The 18,084-nt window shown below is 38.4% G+C and overlaps 4 protein-coding genes across 8 annotated transcripts; 1 reads left to right on the top strand and 3 right to left on the bottom strand.

Annotated features, from left to right (window-relative positions):
- Nucleotides 1-163: 163 nt before the first annotated feature.
- Nucleotides 164-2,629, bottom strand: LOC140758497 (peroxidase 12-like). Its single transcript, XM_073094686.1, has 3 exons — nucleotides 2,362-2,629; nucleotides 1,259-1,453; nucleotides 164-885 (listed from the first exon to the last, which is right to left on the bottom strand). Exons 1-3 carry the CDS (start codon nucleotides 2,611-2,613, stop codon nucleotides 274-276), a joined length of 1,059 nt encoding a protein of 352 aa, XP_072950787.1. The 5' UTR covers nucleotides 2,614-2,629; the 3' UTR covers nucleotides 164-273.
- A 1,375-nt stretch (nucleotides 2,630-4,004) lies between these two features.
- On the bottom strand, nucleotides 4,005-6,887 carry LOC140779504 (peroxidase 12-like). Its single transcript, XM_073124590.1, has 3 exons — nucleotides 6,610-6,887; nucleotides 5,743-5,937; nucleotides 4,005-4,781 (listed from the first exon to the last, which is right to left on the bottom strand). Exons 1-3 carry the CDS (start codon nucleotides 6,859-6,861, stop codon nucleotides 4,170-4,172), a joined length of 1,059 nt encoding a protein of 352 aa, XP_072980691.1. The 5' UTR covers nucleotides 6,862-6,887; the 3' UTR covers nucleotides 4,005-4,169.
- A 1,892-nt stretch (nucleotides 6,888-8,779) lies between these two features.
- LOC140758157 (ubiquitin carboxyl-terminal hydrolase 27) lies at nucleotides 8,780-13,857 on the top strand. Of its 5 annotated transcripts, none has more exons than XM_073094234.1 (13): nucleotides 8,780-8,863; nucleotides 9,306-9,660; nucleotides 10,308-10,431; nucleotides 10,814-10,914; nucleotides 11,026-11,253; nucleotides 11,575-11,643; nucleotides 11,772-11,903; nucleotides 11,998-12,132; nucleotides 12,265-12,327; nucleotides 12,414-12,534; nucleotides 12,622-12,755; nucleotides 13,096-13,440; nucleotides 13,552-13,857. In XM_073094234.1, the coding sequence occupies exons 2-12, from the start codon at nucleotides 9,370-9,372 to the stop codon at nucleotides 13,363-13,365; spliced, it is 1,668 nt and encodes a 555-aa protein (XP_072950335.1). In that variant the 5' UTR covers nucleotides 8,780-8,863; nucleotides 9,306-9,369; the 3' UTR covers nucleotides 13,366-13,440; nucleotides 13,552-13,857. The 5 variants fall into 5 exon arrangements, with proteins under 5 accessions (XP_072950335.1, XP_072950330.1, XP_072950332.1 ...); XM_073094232.1 differs by having other exon boundaries at nucleotides 8,794-8,863; nucleotides 9,306-9,384; nucleotides 9,451-9,660; nucleotides 12,414-12,755; XM_073094229.1 differs by having other exon boundaries at nucleotides 12,414-12,755.
- Nucleotides 13,858-14,804: 947 nt separating this feature from the next.
- Nucleotides 14,805-16,281, bottom strand: LOC140779498 (leucine-rich repeat receptor protein kinase EMS1). The gene has a single exon (XM_073124581.1). The coding sequence runs from the start codon at nucleotides 16,062-16,064 to the stop codon at nucleotides 14,943-14,945; it is 1,122 nt and encodes a 373-aa protein (XP_072980682.1). The 5' UTR covers nucleotides 16,065-16,281; the 3' UTR covers nucleotides 14,805-14,942.
- Between the last annotated feature and the right edge of the window lie 1,803 nt (nucleotides 16,282-18,084).

Genomic DNA, 18,084 nt, shown 5'->3' with positions numbered 1-18,084 from the left:
AATCCATATAATTCCAAAGGTTGATTTGTTTTTAATTTGCCGAAGGTGTCATGGTAAAAGTTCCTACATGGGCCTGGGCTAGAATGAGGAGTCTATTATATTTGTTTTTAATTTTATTTTATTTTCCCTTTTGGATAGATGAAAAGGGTGTAGATGAGACAAGTTCTTTTATTGAGGCATTCTCTCCCTTTTATTGATGCAAAAGCCACAAGCAGGCAGTAGTACTAAGTAGTTAAACTCAAACCCAAACCCAAACCCAAGATGCATGTAACACTAGTAAGCCTGGCTCTCTCCTTCTCCCTCCACAATAGACCACAAGTTGCTACCGCCCGAGTTACGCGCAGAGCAATTCGTCCTAATCTCCCCACTGCTACCAGTCAAGACACTCAGCTGCCCCATTTTTACCATCGAGTAGACGAACTTCTCGAAGAATAGAGACTGGTCGAGTGCAAAACTTTTCACCATCGGCTTCGTCCTGGAGTCCGTGTACAGGTCCTGGTCCGACGTGAACAACCCCTGCCGGTTCAACAGATCCACGTAGTACTTGTTGTCGAACGTGTTCGGCGTTCTGATGTCGTTGTTCGTGGAGTTCGGGGTGTCCTTTGCTGGGCAGATTTGTTTGAGTAGATTGGCAAAGAATTTGTTCATGATGGGGTCCTGGGGGTAGAGGCGGTCGGTGAAGGAGCTGCAGTGGGCGATGCCGATGGTGTGGCCGCCCGAGAGGGCGACGAGGTCCGCCGCGTCGAGGTTGATGCGGCCGAGGATGTCGAGCATCGTCGTGACGTTGGCGAACGGGGGAGGGAGGGCGGCGAGCGTCGCCGCGTTCGTCGCAAAGGTCTGGCCGTCGCGTCGGCCCAGGGGGACCTTGTAGTCGGGTCCGCCGGACTGTAACAGCGAAGGATAGTTAACAATTGATCGGAGTCAAACTTGGGCTAATTAAAATTTTCTGACAATAAAGAAGACAGTGAGCTAAAATAATACTTTCAAGTCCCACCAACAAGTTGACATTTAATATTTTAAAGATTTTTAAGACATGCAATGCAATTAATGAAGCACGTGGAGACCACTTGGTTGGAGTCCACCAAGTTGGCAAGTATCCTACTTATAAAATATCTCATAGATTCCACATTGAAGCTTATCCCTCCACTGACCAGACGACTTATCCGCCACTTGCCTTTGGATAACTTCCAACTTTTATTCTAATTTTTATTCTAACTTTTATTCTTACTTATTAACGTAGATATGTAGAGATTTTTACCAAGTAGACGGAGTCACGAGCGGCGAGAGCGAGGATATCGGAGCACGAGACGAGCTGTCCGCAGGACTTGGCGATGAGATCTCGGAGGTCATTAATGGCTTTAAAGGCAGAGGGACGCAGCGTCAAGTTGGGTATGGACTGTTGCTCTCCGGGCCCACTCGCTGATCCATCCAACAGCACTGACCCATCGCATCCCTGTTCACCGTCCAATCTCACCAAACAAATTAATACTTTTTAAGATATCTAGATATTTACAGTTAAGTTAAGAACATGCCAAAACATAATAATATAATATACAATTTAGAAAGTCGTATAACACCTAACATTGTGTTTTTTTTAATATTATTTGTTAGGTATTCTATAAATATTTTAACTATTTTATTTTATGATTCACATCTCGTCTTTAACGATTTTGTAGCCTAATCCCTCTTTTTTTATATAATTTTTGTTACCTTCGGTATTATTTTTCTTCTCTCTACTCATTATCTGAAGAAGGCAGTAATTTTCGTATTTAAAAATTATTTTATATATATATTTTTGCTGATACTATTTAAATTAACGGATGATATTAAATAAGAATTATAAAAATAAAGTAGTAGTCGAGTTAAAAAACTTTAATCACACCATTAAGTTGCATATTAATCATGATTAATTGTGTATTTGATTGCCTGAAGGTAGAGTTTAATAGAACGATTAATTTCAGTGAAATGATCGATTTTTAGGTTTTTTTCTCAGCTAACAAAGTTAAAATACTTTTGATAGATAAAAATATTACTTATTTAGCTGCAACTAAATATTAAAGTAACTTTTTTCTTGTCATTTTTTAGCAATCAACGTCAGAAAACATGCCAAAGAAGAATATATCATTGGATATAATTTCAGAAATACCCGCCTCTGAAACTCCCTATTAATAAATTGTGAGAGGATATTGTTAAAAATCCATAAGAATATTCGTTCTTTATCATCATAAATTTATCGCTACGGTGTTATATATATATGTCAGCTTAATTATTAACACTATAACTACATTTAAATAACCAAAATAGCTGGATAGTAATGAAACAGTTCTTATATTCTTCTTCAGTTCAAATGGGTGAGCTCACCTGAACGAAGCAGTCATGGAAGTGGAGGCGAAGAAGGCCGGCGGCGACGCCGATGTCATTCTTGAAGGTCTTCTTAAGGAAGTTCCTCACTATGCTCTCCAACTTAGGGCATGCCTTCTGGTAGAAGGAGAAGGAGAGGCCATTCACTATGGGAGGGTATTTGTAGCACTCTCCATTAGTTGCAGAGCTGAGGATTGCAAGAGAAGAGGCTAAGAGGATAAGTAGGGACTTAGTAGAAGTAGAATAAGCCATTGCGATGGATAGATAGTGCAAGCGAGATAGCTAGGCCGAGTATTTATAGGCGTTTTAGTGGCACAAGACTTGTTGTAAGATCTTGGGTAGTTTCGTATCTTATCGCTATTCATATCTTGAATAATTTATATATTTTTTTCCCTCTTTCCATCAAAGCTGTCGACTTCATTTTGTGCGGACTACTAACTTATTCAGATTTGATTTCAAATGGATAGATAGTAAATTGTCATTTGTCACGGAGATTGCAGCGGATTGAATAGTTATGTATGCATTTTTTTAATATTTTACGACTTATTCAACTGTTTGCGGATAAGCTTGTGGCCGACATACGTATGGTTTTGCCGCGTATCCTACCGCAAGCTTACACTATCCTTGGTTCGATCACGGTTTGATGAACATTTTGTAGCACCAAATACAAGGAAATTTATTGTCTGGTTGTTAGTAATTTAGTTTAATAACTCAACGGTGTGTTAGGTAGTATAAATAGTTCAATGGCAGGGTAGCTAGAAACAATAGCTCAGTAGCACAGCGATTCATAATTTAGATTAGAGGACTATATATGCTGGCTAAAAGTTTAATAGAGATTTATATTAAGTGTTTGAGTTCTTAAATAATAAAAAAATAATTAAATATATTTTACCTCCTATATTTATGTCTAAAATAATTTTACTTTTATATACTTTAAAAAGTTTTAAAATTAGTTAATGATTATGACTAAAATGAACAATTAGTTTAAATGTCAAAGATAATGAAACGTGTCTAAATGACAAAAATACTTTTAGTGTTTATTAGGCAGAAATAATGAGTTTTTTAATCTGAATTTTTTTATTTATATTTATTTTATTTCTAGATGTGATATAACTATTAAATTTTATAAAAACTCATATTTAATAAAATTTACTATATATTTGACACAATCTAGAAATTAAGAGAAAAAGATATACGAGTATTTTTCTAAGAGAAACATATATTTATGTATAAGGAGAAGAATATTTTTATTTATAAAAAACTAAAAATGGAGAGAATTTAACCATCCATTCATATTTTGAAATTTTTTAGGCGTGATTCGTTAATTTGAATGAAAAAATTAATGGTCTTATTTTAATTATAAGTATATGGACTGATTTTAAATTTTTTGAAGTACAAAATGTATAGAAAGTAAAATATATTTAATCTTAAAAAAATTATAAGTAAAGTTAAACTTTCTTGCAAATCTAGTCAAATATATTTTACTTATTTGTCATATAGAATTCTAATTCTCATGTCCACAGAGGAGTTTGAACCTTTTCTTTGTAGAGTTAATTAGGATCCAGATCACTTGTGTTAGTGTCTAGACATGAGTTGGTACCATCCATAATCACAATTAAACAATTTTGTCACGGAACATGAAGTAAATAAATTACAATTTTATTGTTACTAAAAAAGAAAGAAAGAGGATCCTTCAATTTGTATTGCAAGCCACATACTCTCCCATTTATTGATGCAAAGCTACAGGGCTGGCGATAACTACTACCCAAACCCAAACCCAAACCCAAACACAAAAGATGCACGTAAACCTAGTAAGCCTGGCTCTCTCCTTCTCCATCCACAATAGACCACAAGTTGCTACCACCCGAGTTACGGGCAGAGCAATTGGCCCTAATCTCCCCATTGCTACCAGTCAACACACTCAGCTGCCCCATTTTTACGATCGAGTACACGAACTTCTCGAAGAAAAGAGACTGGCTGAGTGCAAAACTTTTCACGATCGACTTCGTCCTGGAGTCCGTGTACAAGTCCTGGTCCGACGTGAACAACCCCTGCCGGTTCAACAGATCCACGTAGTACTTGTTGTCGAACGTGTTCGGCGTTCTGATGTCGTTGTTCGTGGTGTTCGTGGTGTTCTTTGCCGGGCAGGTTTGTTTGAGTAGATTGGCGAAGAATTGGTTCATGGTGGGGTCTTGGGGGTAGAGGCGGTCGGTGAAGGAGCTGCAGTGGGCGATGCCGATGGTGTGGCCGCCGGAGAGGGCGACGAGGTCGGTGGCGTCAAGGTTGATGAGGCCGAGGACTTCGAGGAGCTTCGTGACGTTGGAGGACGGGGCCGGGAGGCCGGCCAGCGTCGCGTTGCGGGTCGCGAAGGTCAGGCCGTCGCGACGGCCGAGGGGAACCTTGTAGTCGGGACCACCGGACTGTAGGAATTAATGGTAGGTCAGATATATATATATATATTTATAATTATAAATATATATATATTTATAATTATAAATGCAGAGAGATAAAATTGTAATATTGAATATATTACTACTAAATAATATTATCAACTCTATAAAAGATATGAATTACTTATATTCTTGCCCGGAAAACCTACGGTATTGCTCTCAGTCAACGTGGCATCACTCGTCTGGATGTAGAGAGGTGACTCTCTGTGGCACAGCTAGCTCACTTGAAGATTGTAAAATTTGATTTCTTTTTACATAAACATATTTATGCATGGGTAACTAATTTAGATAGAAATATGAGACATAAATATACGTGGAAACTGGATTAATATTTTGGTCGCTCATGTTAACAGTGCTTACTGTACACATAATCCAAATTTTACGAGATCATGACCCTCTTGTATATACGTGGCTCCGCCACAGCCATGAGCACCAGCTTATTAATATAATAAAGATGACAATTAACAAGTCTCCAAGTTGACAATTATTGCTGTCAATAACCGATAACAATTTAATTAAATATGGCAAATATTCTGTATGAAGACCACTTGGTTGGATTCTGCCCACCGAGTTGGAAAATACCCTACTTATAAAAGATGCCACATTAAAGCTTAAAACCATAGTGGAGAACCTTTGAATCCATGGAAAGCAAGATGTAACGATTAATGCCACCATTGTGGACCATCCCAATCTATCCAACTAAACAACGCTAGGTATATTATTCGCCAGCTAGATAGTGGTCAGGAATAAGAAAAAAGCGAAGAGAGTAGAGACGACCTATCCGCCACTTAACCTCGAATAACTTCGAGTATAACTCCCAGCTCTTGTAATTCACACTCTCCTTTTAGTTGAGTAAATTATATATTCGATCAGTCCAGTCCTATGAAATTATTCTGAGGGGGAGAGAGAGGAGGAGTAATGGGATTGTTACCAAGTAGACGGAGTCGCGAGCGGCGAGAGCGACGATATCGGAGCAGGAAACGACACGTCCGCAGGACTTGGCGATGAGATCTCGGAGGTCATTAATGGCCTTAAAGGCTGCGGGCCTCAGCGTCAAGTTGGGTAGGGCCTGTTGCTCCCCGGGCCCACTCGCTGATCCATCCAATAGCACCGACCCATCACATCCCTGTACAGCGTACACCAACAAATTTTAATACATTTTAATCTATCTATCTATATCTATATTACCATCATATTCGAACTCGATCTATTAGTTTGAATAAAACTTACTTTACCTTTATACTTTTATTTTGTATCGGTGAATATCTATTTATTTAATAAAATTAAGATTATTTCACTTATTTAGCCAAAAGTACTGGAATATATAGTGTTATAAATTATATATATATATATATAAGAAATATATGAAAACTTGTGTTTTTATTATTTGCAGATCACACCTTTTACTCACATATTAATCATGACTAAGAGAAAGGTGTCAAAGAAGAATATTCCTTCAACTTTCATAAATACCCACTTCTGAAACTCCCTATTAAAAAATTGCTAGATGATATTGTTAAAAATCCATTAGAATATTCCTTTTTTTTATTGGAAATAAAAAAAATCTAAAGTACGAGGCTAAGATATAAACACCGAAAATATAGGGTGTGAACTGTAAAATATATGTAAAAAAAATAAATAATTATTTTTAAATTTATTTACAGTGGTAGTAAGAGCTCAGCCTACCAATATGAGTTATTAAATTTAAACCCTTACTGTTTTAAATAACTCAAATAGTTGTATAATAATGAATTATTTTCCACATTCTTCTTTGAGTTCCAGATGGACTTGAGCTCACCTGAACGAAGCAGTCATGGAAGTGGAGGCGAAGAAGGCCGGCGGCGAGGCCGATGTCATTCTTGAAGGTGTCCTTAAGGAAGTTCCTCACTATGCTCTCCAAGTTAGGGCATGCCTTCTGGTAGTGGGAGAAGGAGAGGCCATTCACTATGGGAGGGTAGTTGTAGCACTCTCCGTTAGTTGCAGAGCTGAGGATTGCAAGGGACGAGGCTAAGAGGATAAGTAGAGACTTAGTGGAAGTAGAACAAGCCATTGTGCTGGATAGATGGGTAGATAGTAGATTGAGAGAGATAACCTAAGTCGAGTATTTATAGCCGTTTTTAGTGCCACACGACTTTTCTAAGATCTCGAATAGTTTCTTTTATCTGATCACTATTCATCTCTTGAATAGTTTACAATAGTTTTTTCCTCTTTTTGAACAAGACTGGCGACTTTGATTTGCTGTAATCTTGGACCACCTGTTCAGATTTGATTCGACATAGATAGGCAGTTTATTGTCATGGCGATATCCGTGGATATTTGGAGCTCATCCTTCTGGATGCATTGCATTATTCCATCATCTGCGGATAAGCTTGTGGCAGACATACGTATATATTCCCCGTCCTTAGTTCCTCGTAGTTTCTACAACCTTTTTGTATAACCATATATATATATATATATATATAATATAATACTCTTAATTAATACATAGAGATAAGGTTAAATTAATAGATTTATTAAAGTTCCAAAGTGAAAAAAGAAAAGAAAAGAAAAGTACTACTCTTTTGCTCCTTTTTCCATTGTAAACCGCGAAGAGTCACATGGTAGGTAGGCCAAAGTTTTTCTTATGCACATGTTTGATTATAATATATTTGATTGGTGTAAGTGCATGGAGAAAACCAAGAGGAGGAAACATCATGTACACTTTCTTTTTCCAAAGTGTTTGTCTTTTGACTAAGTCTTCCTTAATATTTCAAGCATTAGTCAAATTATTCGTAAGCCATTAATGGTTCTAATGTCTATAATGGCAATGCATTACAGTGTCAATTAATCCATTCACTAATTTTTCATTGCTTCACCTAAAGCTATCTCGAGATGGTCATAGTCCTGGATTTTGTTGGCTCCTTCTTAAATGACGAGCTAATGAATGAGATTGGTAGGAGTAATAGGGCCATTAATTAATTTATTTATCTCGTCATGAGGTATATATTAAATTATTTCATATGCGGTGTGGCTTCTTCTAGGAAGTTCTTGGTTGGGATACTATTAGCCGCCCACGTGAGACGATTTGATTGGCTGGACTTGGGGTTGGTGGGTGGGGAAAGGAAGTCAAATGACCGATCTGTCCCTCATTGCGTATCAAAAAAGAGTTCTGAGTGCCTTGCACATCAGGGGTAGTTTCGTCTGAGAGGTGAGTGGTTTCCACACGACCACGCGATGACATTGAGATGGAGTAATGCTAGGGGCCCACCGTCTTGTCCTATACCAACTAAAAGTTCACGGATGACTTTAATAATAATAATAATAATATAATAAAAAGACTCGATGACTTTGATTTATTTTTATGTTGTTATATATATATATATATATTTTTTAATATCTACGGCGACGCTAATTTTACTGTTGATTAGTTGTGTGCATAGGATGGAAGGCTTTCTCTTTGATCTTATGTCTATTTTAATCTTTAATTTTAACAGGGCCTTTTATAATCGCAGTGACTAATTTATAAAAAATTATTTTAATTAGAAAAAGAAGAAGTTATTTTTTGGGTAGGCGGTGGAAGTGAAATGGAAGTGGACCACATATATTGGAGTGTGTCTTGCTAACTCGTTCGATGTTTTAGTCGCACCTTGTGATATGGGGTTGCTATAAATTCAACAAGCTGATGTGATTTATATGCGGTGGACTCGTTGACGCCAACCATCCCATTTCAATCTTAATCTTTATCTTAATTAGAAGAGGACACTGTCACTGTCGCTGTCATAATGGTTGAGACCGTAATTCAAGAAAAAGAACTGGATCTTATCACATTTATTAGGAATATTTATATATTACAGTTTGTCTCGAGCTCGGGCCTTTCGACTCCTTGAAGATCCGGATCCGGCCAGAGTACAAGCCTGGCCCAGATAGTTAGTTGGGTCTGGAGATGGGCCCAAGTTTGGCCCAAATGAGAACCCAAGTACCCAACCATAGTACTCCATTTCGGGAAAGCGGCGCTGCTGTAGGAAGAGGTAGGGGGCGGGCGAGAGCTTTTAGCTGGACGGCCACCTACTGCGGTTTGATCTCCTTCTCTCTATTTGCTTTAATCCGGCAAAATATCTCCGAAAAATCTGTCTCCTTGTTGATGTTTCTTCTTTTAGAACGTAAACATGGCAGTAGTTTGTAGTTCGATTAGGGTTTGCTAGTGATCTTATCTACCGTCCCTTGCAATGAAGTGTAAACGAGTTGATTAGTAGGTTTGCAAGTTTTTTGTGGCGTATATTTGTTTAATGATGCGTAATTTTTGTTTTCATTTTGTTTATAGTTGTTTTGAGGCAAATATCCTTATCTAGAGTCGCAGAAATAGGATGACTGGAAAAGAAGCATGATTTAGAGCAGAATGCAATGATTAGAGTGACCATTTTAAAGTGTGAAGTAAACGGCATAGCTTTAGCATAATAGTATGTATAACTTTTTTTCTTTTTTTCTTTTTTCCTGACAATTCAAGTTCTAGTGCAGCTCATTGAAAAGAAGCTGTCCCAAGAGATACTTTTGTAAATCATTCAAGACATATTCTCATCCTATGAAGCGCAGAAAGGTAGCCAATATCCATAATCTCATTCACAATCTTAAGCACAGGCTTGAGATACTATCGTGGATTCAGGATCTTCCTGCATCTCAGTATCATGTTGTCGCTGGTATTCTTGGTTTGGGAATGGGAATTGCTGGTTTGTACGTGGCACTGCAGGATGGTAATAGTAATTATATTGGTATCCCGTGGATTTCTGAGCGAAAGGATCCTTCAGAAATCATATACTATGTTGGAGGCCTACAAAATCTTGGAAACAATTGCTTTCTAAATGTTATCCTACAGGTAAAGTCCATACTCCATAGAAGCCTAGTTGTTAGTGCAATTTATTATTTTATTGTTGTTGTTAATGTCTTAATGCAGTCCATCATATAATAGCTTTGTCATATATACATTTTTCTTGGACGTTTGAACCACTAGGATCTCAGCAAGAAAGTGCATGGAGATATTAATTAGATTTAGACATTATTTAATGAAACTAGACTTAAGCACCTCGGGTATCATCTGAGAATTTTGGGTAATGGGAATGCAGCAATGGAAAGTTCCAATTAACCATGGGTACATTCTGCTGATTATCTCCTTTATCAGCTTCCATCTGAAAAACCACAAGCAACTTCTTTGGTCCCTGTTTCCCTTAATGAAAGTTTCTCAGTGGGCAACATGACATGAAAAAGGAATTTCGTAAATCTGAAGGTTTAAACTCATAATCTGGGAATCTTCTTCTATCTGAAGAATCACTTCGTAATGAATTGAGTAGGATTTACCACCGAGGTGATTGGCAAACAAGACATGCTTGCTGGCTTTTGGCTAACATGTGTTTTCCATAAACTACTTGGCAACTTACTGTTACAAACTGCTAAACAAGATGCGCTTCTTGCGAGTTGCATTATCATTGGTCTTTCTGAGTCAGAATTTGGATGTTTTTTTGATAGGGACTTGCTAGCTGTAGCAGTTTTCTTCCCTTTTACCAGAACATTCTAGTTGCTGATCTTCCATTCACTGTGGACAAGATTGAGAGAATGCCTCTTACAGTTGCTTTGACATCATTATTAGAAGGTAAACTATGAAGAATATGCATATTCTTTACAAGCTATGATGTCCTCCTCTTATTTGCCAACAACAATTTCTATCTTCAAAATATACTGCAAAACTTCACTTTCAGTGCAATAGAATACTATATCATCCATCTGTCTGATTATTTCTTAGTGCACATCCTTTTGGTACAATGAATATTAACAATCATAACAGATTGTTATTAAGTAGATTCCCTTCTTGTTTGTGTTTCATACTCTTTTGAATGGTATCTTGCCACTTCAGATATGTGCCCTCCAGTTTCAGTTTTTATGTTGTTAGATGTAGTGTTATTGTGGTTGTAATGAAGGTTGATTTACCGTATGCTGCTTCAAGTGCTCCCTTGCTTTAATTGTATAATTTGCAGAGCTATGCATTACTCGAGAAGAAAGAATTGTACTAAATCCACGAAATGTGATGTTTGCATTAAGCATGTATGTTAGCCGCTTCAAGTTAACAAGACAGCAGGTACGGATTGGTAAGAGGTTTTTTTCTGGTTAGCTGTTGCTTGTTTTTCTTTTCAAGCTTCTATTAGTTTCTCAGGTTGTTACTAACTTACTGAGTTTAACCGTCATACAGGATGCCGCAGAATCTTTTCTTCATCTATTATCTTCCTTAAAGAATGAAATTTCACAGTCTTGTGTTCCACATGGCAGTTCTCTAGCACATACTAGTGCAAGTCCCTCTAGGATATACAGTCCAAAAGGAAACAAGCCGCCTCAGTATGAACAATGGAAACATCATCTTCTTGGACCGTGCGATGGAACTATTGGAAGTATATTAGCTTGCAGAAGTTGTTCATCTGTGGTATTAACTTGGCTCACTTGCTAATGTGTATGTATATAGTCTTATAAAAAACCAAATATAATATTTTATAGCAACTGGAAAATTTATCTTTTATGCTACGCCTTTCTTTTATTTAATTGCATCTTGTTTCATGCTTTTGTTTGACATATCATTGGTATCCTTGGCCTTTAGACCTGCTACAAAAGATCATTGGATTAATTAAATAGAAAAAGTTGAGGAATTCTTAGTTTCTAACTCCAGAATTTAATATCTGTTCCATTTTGATTGATTTGCTTATGAACTATTTTGCAGTTATGTATATTTACTTTTCTCTGTTGACAGCTTTCAATGGACTTTGAGCATTTCCTTTGCTTGCCTCTCTCACCTGTCCTGGGGGGAAATGCAGATATCGTATGTCCATTCAGGGCCTCCTCATTTTGTTAGTTCTGTATGTTTTATATCTTGATCTGATTTATATGTTTGTGTTGCATATTTATATTGTTAATAGTTTTCCTTTCTTTTTCTGCTATTGATTCTAGATGGATGGATGTACATTGGTGGATTGTCTTAGATATTTTACTGCTGTAGAGCATCTAGAGTATTACCGCTGTGACCGATGTTGGCATATTGCTGCTTTAAAGTATTTGTCACTAAAATCTAAAGAAGATAAGGTACTTTTGGTGACACCCAGTCTTCTTTATTTAGCGTTGAACCACCAACATTTTACATAGTTTGTCTGACATGTTGTAACCATCATATTTTCAGGAAAAGATTGATAAGATTAGTCACTGTGTCAATCTCGATTCTTGCGATTGCAGACATCTTTTTCTTCCAGAGGAAATACCATCAAATAGTTTTTCACATGCTCTAAAGCAGTTAAGTATCACTCGCTGCCCAAAGGTATCAAATATAACATTCCTTTTTACAAGTTAATTTTTTAGCTCTACTTTAACCACCTTACATCAGTTACTCTCTCATCAAAATTGAAAATCTTCTCAAGGCTAATGGAGATCAAACCTGATGATGTTGTAGATTTTATGCATTCATCTACAACGTGCTTTGATAAATGTACATGGTGACTTCATCAAGCATCAAGTAAGAAACATTTCCATGAGTAATGCAGAAAACATCAACCTACTTTGTTGATTATGTATGATGAACATTGCTTGTTTTTTATTTAGGGGCATATTTCCTTTCCATTGCTTCTGGACCTCTTTCCGTTTACGATAGCCACAACAAACATGGGACAGGGAACACTAGTGGAGAGTATGCAGCAGCGACCATCAGTCGTCACTCAACGAGGTCAAATAAATATGCAACCGGATATGCAGATTTTACCACACCTATTCAAAATGATGGAAGGAGATCTTTCTGCTGAAACCTTGACAGGAAATAATTGGGGAAAGCCCATTGATGAATTACCGGGCAGTCCTGTTTCTGGAACAATCTTTGGGATAAGCAACAATAATATTACTCACAGAAGTGGGATGTTTGATTCTAATTTTGGCTGCGCCATGGATGAGGTCAGTTATATGAATGATTCATGACCTTCTCGCTTCATTTCCAGATATCTCTTCTTATAGTTTTCCTCTGTTTGAGCAGAAAAAGTTGCATATCTCTTGTTCTACTGCTGCTTCATTATATTATTGATAATACAACTTTTTCAATCTGGTAATCAGATGTTTTGGTGACTATAAGTGACTTGTGGTACACTTCTGTTCTTTGATTTAAACCATTTCGACTGGATAAATAGATGGTTGATCATAAAAAGTGTTTCATTGATAGCTTCTCCTAAACCTAAAATTTCCTTGGACTGTGTTTTATGTTCTAGCCTTTTTAATGTGGACTTACTTTCCTGCATAGGGACAGCAAATTGGCACAAGTAGTTCATGCCATTCCAAGAGTACCATGTACAGCCTCTGTTCTGTTGTTGAGCATTATGGCCGATATGGAAGTGGACATTATGCAGCTTACAGGAGAGTGAAAATCAACTCAAATGGCATAGATTCAATGGAACCATTACTTACTGCAGACAACCAGTGGCTTTATGTCTCAGATCGTGAAGTCTCACATGTGTCTGAAGAAACCGTTTTGGCAGCAGAAGCCAGTCTCCTGTTCTATGAACGAATCTAGGCATGCTTCTTTGTAAGAAATGAGTTCATGGATATCTTGTATCATCACTCCACTTTCTGCGACTACCCATTTTCTGTAAGTTGTTTTTTTTAATAAAACCAACTGTTACACTCCAATAAGCGTAATTTCTGTAATGAGAATTTAAATAGTCATTTAGCTAATTCTCCTTTGAATTTTTTTTTGTAGATAATTCTCCTCTGCAGATTGGCAGTAGACCCAGCAAGAACTGGTATGAGCATTGATACCAATTGATGGTAGAATGACTTGTTTATCTGGGCTAATTATACAGTAACAGATAGCTTAAGATTAAAAATAGTCAGAAATAAGTAGTCCAATCCTACTTATTCTTTCCTTTTTGGTCGGCAGACCCATAATGAGATGAAAGTTAGTGATGATTAAGTCAGTAATAAAGTGCGCGCTTTTCTATTTCTAAGAACTTGTATCTCCTTGTTTTGATCTCAATTTGGAAAATTATTTGTTTCTTGGGCTTGAGGGGTCCTTGCTTCCTTTACATGTTATCAATATATGCAGATCATTCTCGGAGACATTTACTTTTATTTTAGTTGATAGCTAACACATAATGGACTATGCTCGTACTTTTTCCACATTATTTGTGTTGCACTATAATCTTTGTTCAATGCCTCTTGTTTCCTTCTTTCACTGTTCTACAAATTTCTTGTATTATTTCTCAAATTGCAACATGGTTTGTTTATTTTAATTTGAGATACAAATGTCAAACATTGCCTATGTTACCTCTGTTTTTCTTTTCTTTTCGTTTTCTCTTCTGATCGAGGGCTTTTTCAGTTTTGCAAATAAGATAGAAAAAAAGGTTTGCAACATCTAGGCTCTAAATTTTCACTATTGTGTGTTTAAATTTCCTTGGTTACCTTCTCTATTATATTCATAGATTGTTCTTCCGGAGTGAGAAAGTTTTCACCATGTCATTAAGACTATGCATGCCGGTCTCAAATAAGTTGGCTTAAAGTGTCAAATTATCTCATACTCATCCTGGAAAGCACCAATTCTTCAATTGGACTACTTGAAATTTCTCCTTTTTCTTTCCAAATTATGGAAAATTTTGAGCTTTTTATTGACTGGTGTGTGTGGTGGGTCTCGTGCTCATTGCCAGTTTCTCAAGATTTTGACTATTTTAAGTTTGCTATCTCTTTTTTTCAATGTCTAATTTATCTCGAAATTTAAGTACGAGATCATATAAATTATAAAATTAGTGCCATCGAGTAATATTTGGAACTCGTCTTCTCTGTCAGGGCTAGTTTGGTTAATAAATTCAATTTGCCGCACAAGTTTAAAGAAAAAGCTATATAATACTCCCATCCATGATATAATATATATATATATATATATATATATTGAAAGTATTTGATTGATGAGTCTTGAGTATTGATATGAAGACACAATTTAGGCAATTAAATATCTAATTGATGTGAATACACGCACGCAGCAAGTAAAATTATTTTTATTCTATTACAAAGATTTTTATTTCTTAGAAGAAATAAAAACAAGCTATATTTACAATTATTGGTAATTTATAGGTATTGGTTGGACCATTTTGAGGTTTAGATCTGATCCAAGAGCTTGACCACCTTTCCCATCGATGGCCTCTCCCTCGACAACTCATCGGTACACTTATACGCCACATCCAGTAGCCCCCTCACCTCCTCCTCCATCTTCCCCGGTTGGATCTCCATCCGACGGTCCAAAATTTCCAATCCCTTCCCTTCTTCCACCTTCCTCCTCGCCCACGCGATCAACCCCACCTCCTTCCCCTCATCCTCCTCCCTCACCGGCCAGCTCGGCCTCCTGCCGGTCACCACCTCCACAATTAACACCCCGAAGCTGTACACGTCCGCCTTTGCTGTCGCTATGGTGGTGCCGGCTTTGTACTCCGGCGCCATGTACCCCATCGTCCCCGCCACCTGGGTCGACACGTGCGACCTCGAATTCTCCACGAGCCGGGCGAGACCGAAGTCGGCGATCTTGGGGTTGAAGTCGACTTCGAGGAGGACGTTGCTGGCCTTGATGTCGCGGTGGATGATAGGGGGCTTGCACTCCTCGTGGAGGAAGGCGATGCCCCGGGCGATCCCCTTGGTGATCTCGAGCCGGATTGGGAAGGGGAGGGGGTTGGGGTCGGGGTTTGGGATCTGGAGCTGGATCTGGTGGTCGGGGTCGTGGAGCCAGCCGTCGAGGCTGCCTTGAGGGACGAACTCGTAGATGAGGAGGCGGTCGTTGGGGCCGGAGGAGGAGAAGGCGAGGAGGCGGGCGAGGTTGGCGTGGCGGATGCGGCCGAGGGTTTCCACCTCGGCGCGGAACTCGCGGAAGCCGCGGAAGGCGGCGGCGTCGGAGGAGAGGCGCTTGACAGCGACGACGTCGTTGGAAGAGGGGAGCACGGCCTTGTACACGAAGCCGAAGCTGCCGTCGCCGATGATCGCGTCGGGGGAGAACCCCTTGGTCGCCGCGGAGAGCTCGGTCAGGGAGACGCGGGAGAGGGACGGGTCGAAGAAGAAGGTGCTTTCCTCGCCGCCGCCGGCGCCGGCGGCGGCGACGGTGACGGAGGAGAGGGAGTGGAGTCGCGGGGGCACGGGTGGACGGCGGCAGAAGACGACGAGGAGGCCGAAGAGAAGGGAGATGAAGAGGAAGGCCGCGACCGCCGCGATTAACGCCTGGAGAGGGGGATCCATGGGATTGGAATTGGGTTTGTGATTGGGTAAGGCGATGGTGGGGAATAGGGAGTGGGGTTTAGGTTTTGGCGTGAGAGAGATGTGGGAGACGACACGGCGTTTGACTGCCGGTGGAGAAAAATTGTTAAAGAGCGAAGCTTCGCATGGTTACGGGTGGTCGTCATGGAGTCAACTCCTTTCGATTCTTTTCTTCGACTTTTCGTACTATCTGACTCGACTGAGTCGGACCTCCATTCCGAGCTAGATTAATAAGTGAAAGCTATAAAAACCTACCTAAATTATCATTTTTCATTTCATCCCCTCCTCCTCCTCTGTCCTTACCTTTTTTATCTTTATTTTTATTTTTTTTTAAATTCAGATTATTAACCATGACCTCACATTATTAAGACCTATAGTAACTTTTATCTACAAAATAGATATCCTTTTGGGGCTCAAAGCCCATAAGAAGTTTGTTATTTATATACCGTACTAATATTTCTTAAATATCCAATATGATACTAAACTCACTTTTCTTTATTTTTCATTGCCATGATACCCACTTTAGAGCCAATTTTCATTCACTTCTCTTTATGGATTTGACTAAGTAAATATTTGACAATAAAGTACGCTTTAAGCTAAATTAATTCCATCATTAAATCATCATTAATAATGTGTGGGCCCCACTTAAAATTTAGCTCGAAGTTAATAAAAAATTCATGTCAAATATATGAAAGTACCAATAGTTAGTACATCTAGCTGCCTATTTAAAAAAAGAATAATCACTTTTAAATATTATATTGCAATGATTTTTTTAGAAACTTTCTAGTATCTAAATTATTACTAATTTCATAAAATTGTTATAAAATTACTACCACGTAATCTCACAAATATCAAAACAAATTTTAACTCAATCCCATCCACTCGATTCGCAAGACACGATTAAGTCAACAAATAAACATATCAGTAAAGTCCATCGTGCAGTCGACTTAAATTGATTTAGGGTTTCAATTGAGAAACGCAAACATCGTCACATACATTTTGATAAAAGACACTAACAGTTGAGGTGGATATAGTTGGAATTCGAGAGTAAATTTAATTTGTGATGATAGATGGTAAATCGTAACAGTAGCATGCCACTCTGTCAAAGAGAGGCTTCCAAAAGGCACCAAAGAGATGCTTCCCTGGAAGCAAATGATGATCGCAAACTGATTTCAGAAACTTACCAAGCAATGCTGACACTTGGCGAAGCCAATGATAGCAGTGATTTGTTCCATCCTATGCCCATTAATCTTTCTCTACTTACAAGTCTGTTTACAACGAAAGCTAATCAAAAGCTTAACCTCCATCATTAGCTTCTCTCACTCACATGTATTAGCATACTAAACTCAACACATTCATAAGTACATCCCTTTTGTAGATTAGTGGTTCATGTTTATATTCCATTTACTTCCAAACACTTTTTTATTTAAAAATTTAATTTAACCCCCTGGAAAAGCTTGTAATTTAATGATGGTAAGACAAAAGAGGAGAGAAGAAAGAAAGGAAAGATAGCAGCAGTTTCAGTGCCAGATTCTAGTACAGATATAACGGCCAAATCATGGCTTCTTGTGTAGTTGTATTTGCTTCAGAGCATGACGCGTTTCTAGTTTTCCACTCCCTTTCCCAGGCAAGAAAGAAAAGATGACCCTTCTCCTTGCCCCATATTTACGATATATGCCACTCTCCTCTTGAGCCAAATTTTGGAGCTCACAAAACCCACGAGAAACCGAAACCGTCCTATTCGTCACCCGAACCATCCATGTGTCGGTGAGGGATCCATCCATGTCACCACACCACGCAGCCTCGCTGGCATAGGCAGTGGAATGTGTACAAAGGGGTGGCAGGGTTGTTGTTATTGTAAAGGGTCAGGGGTAAAATGGGTATTGGAAACAGTCCAGTGCGGGGCCCGCGCTTTGGCAAAATCTTTGTACCACGCGCCAATAACGGCATTGTCTTATGATTATATTTTGGGCGCTTCCTAATCTAACCTGATTACCTTCGC

Source organism: Typha angustifolia, chromosome 3 (genome assembly GCF_048772165.1).
Source record: "Typha angustifolia cultivar Huaian chromosome 3, ASM4877216v1, whole genome shotgun sequence".
NCBI classification, from domain to species: domain Eukaryota; kingdom Viridiplantae; phylum Streptophyta; class Magnoliopsida; order Poales; family Typhaceae; genus Typha; species Typha angustifolia.
The sequence above is the reverse complement of the archived record's forward strand: the minus strand, read 5'-3'. Positions and strand labels throughout refer to the sequence as shown.

What these genes read in the sequence shown, in the direction of transcription:
- LOC140758497 (XM_073094686.1), bottom strand. Translation starts at nt 2,613, where the DNA reads ATGGCTTATTCTACTTCTACTAAGTCCCTACTTATCCTCTTAGCCTCT. An exon ending in TCCATGACTGCTTCGTTCAG is followed by an intron (nt 1,454 to 2,361) that starts GTGAGCTCACCC and finishes GACGGTGAACAG; the next exon opens with GGATGCGATGGGTCAGTGCT. An exon ending in CTCGTGACTCCGTCTACTTG is followed by an intron (nt 886 to 1,258) that starts GTAAAAATCTCT and finishes TCGCTGTTACAG; the next exon opens with TCCGGCGGACCCGACTACAA.
- LOC140779504 (XM_073124590.1), bottom strand. Translation starts at nt 6,861, where the DNA reads ATGGCTTGTTCTACTTCCACTAAGTCTCTACTTATCCTCTTAGCCTCG. An exon ending in TCCATGACTGCTTCGTTCAG is followed by an intron (nt 5,938 to 6,609) that starts GTGAGCTCAAGT and finishes TACGCTGTACAG; the next exon opens with GGATGTGATGGGTCGGTGCT. An exon ending in CTCGCGACTCCGTCTACTTG is followed by an intron (nt 4,782 to 5,742) that starts GTAACAATCCCA and finishes TAATTCCTACAG; the next exon opens with TCCGGTGGTCCCGACTACAA.
- LOC140758157 (XM_073094229.1), top strand. Translation starts at nt 9,370, where the DNA reads ATGAAGCGCAGAAAGGTAGCCAATATCCATAATCTCATTCACAATCTT. An exon ending in TGGGGGGAAATGCAGATATC is followed by an intron (nt 11,644 to 11,771) that starts GTATGTCCATTC and finishes TATTGATTCTAG; the next exon opens with ATGGATGGATGTACATTGGT. An exon ending in TTGGCTGCGCCATGGATGAG is followed by an intron (nt 12,756 to 13,095) that starts GTCAGTTATATG and finishes TTTCCTGCATAG; the next exon opens with GGACAGCAAATTGGCACAAG.
- LOC140779498 (XM_073124581.1), bottom strand. Translation starts at nt 16,064, where the DNA reads ATGGATCCCCCTCTCCAGGCGTTAATCGCGGCGGTCGCGGCCTTCCTC.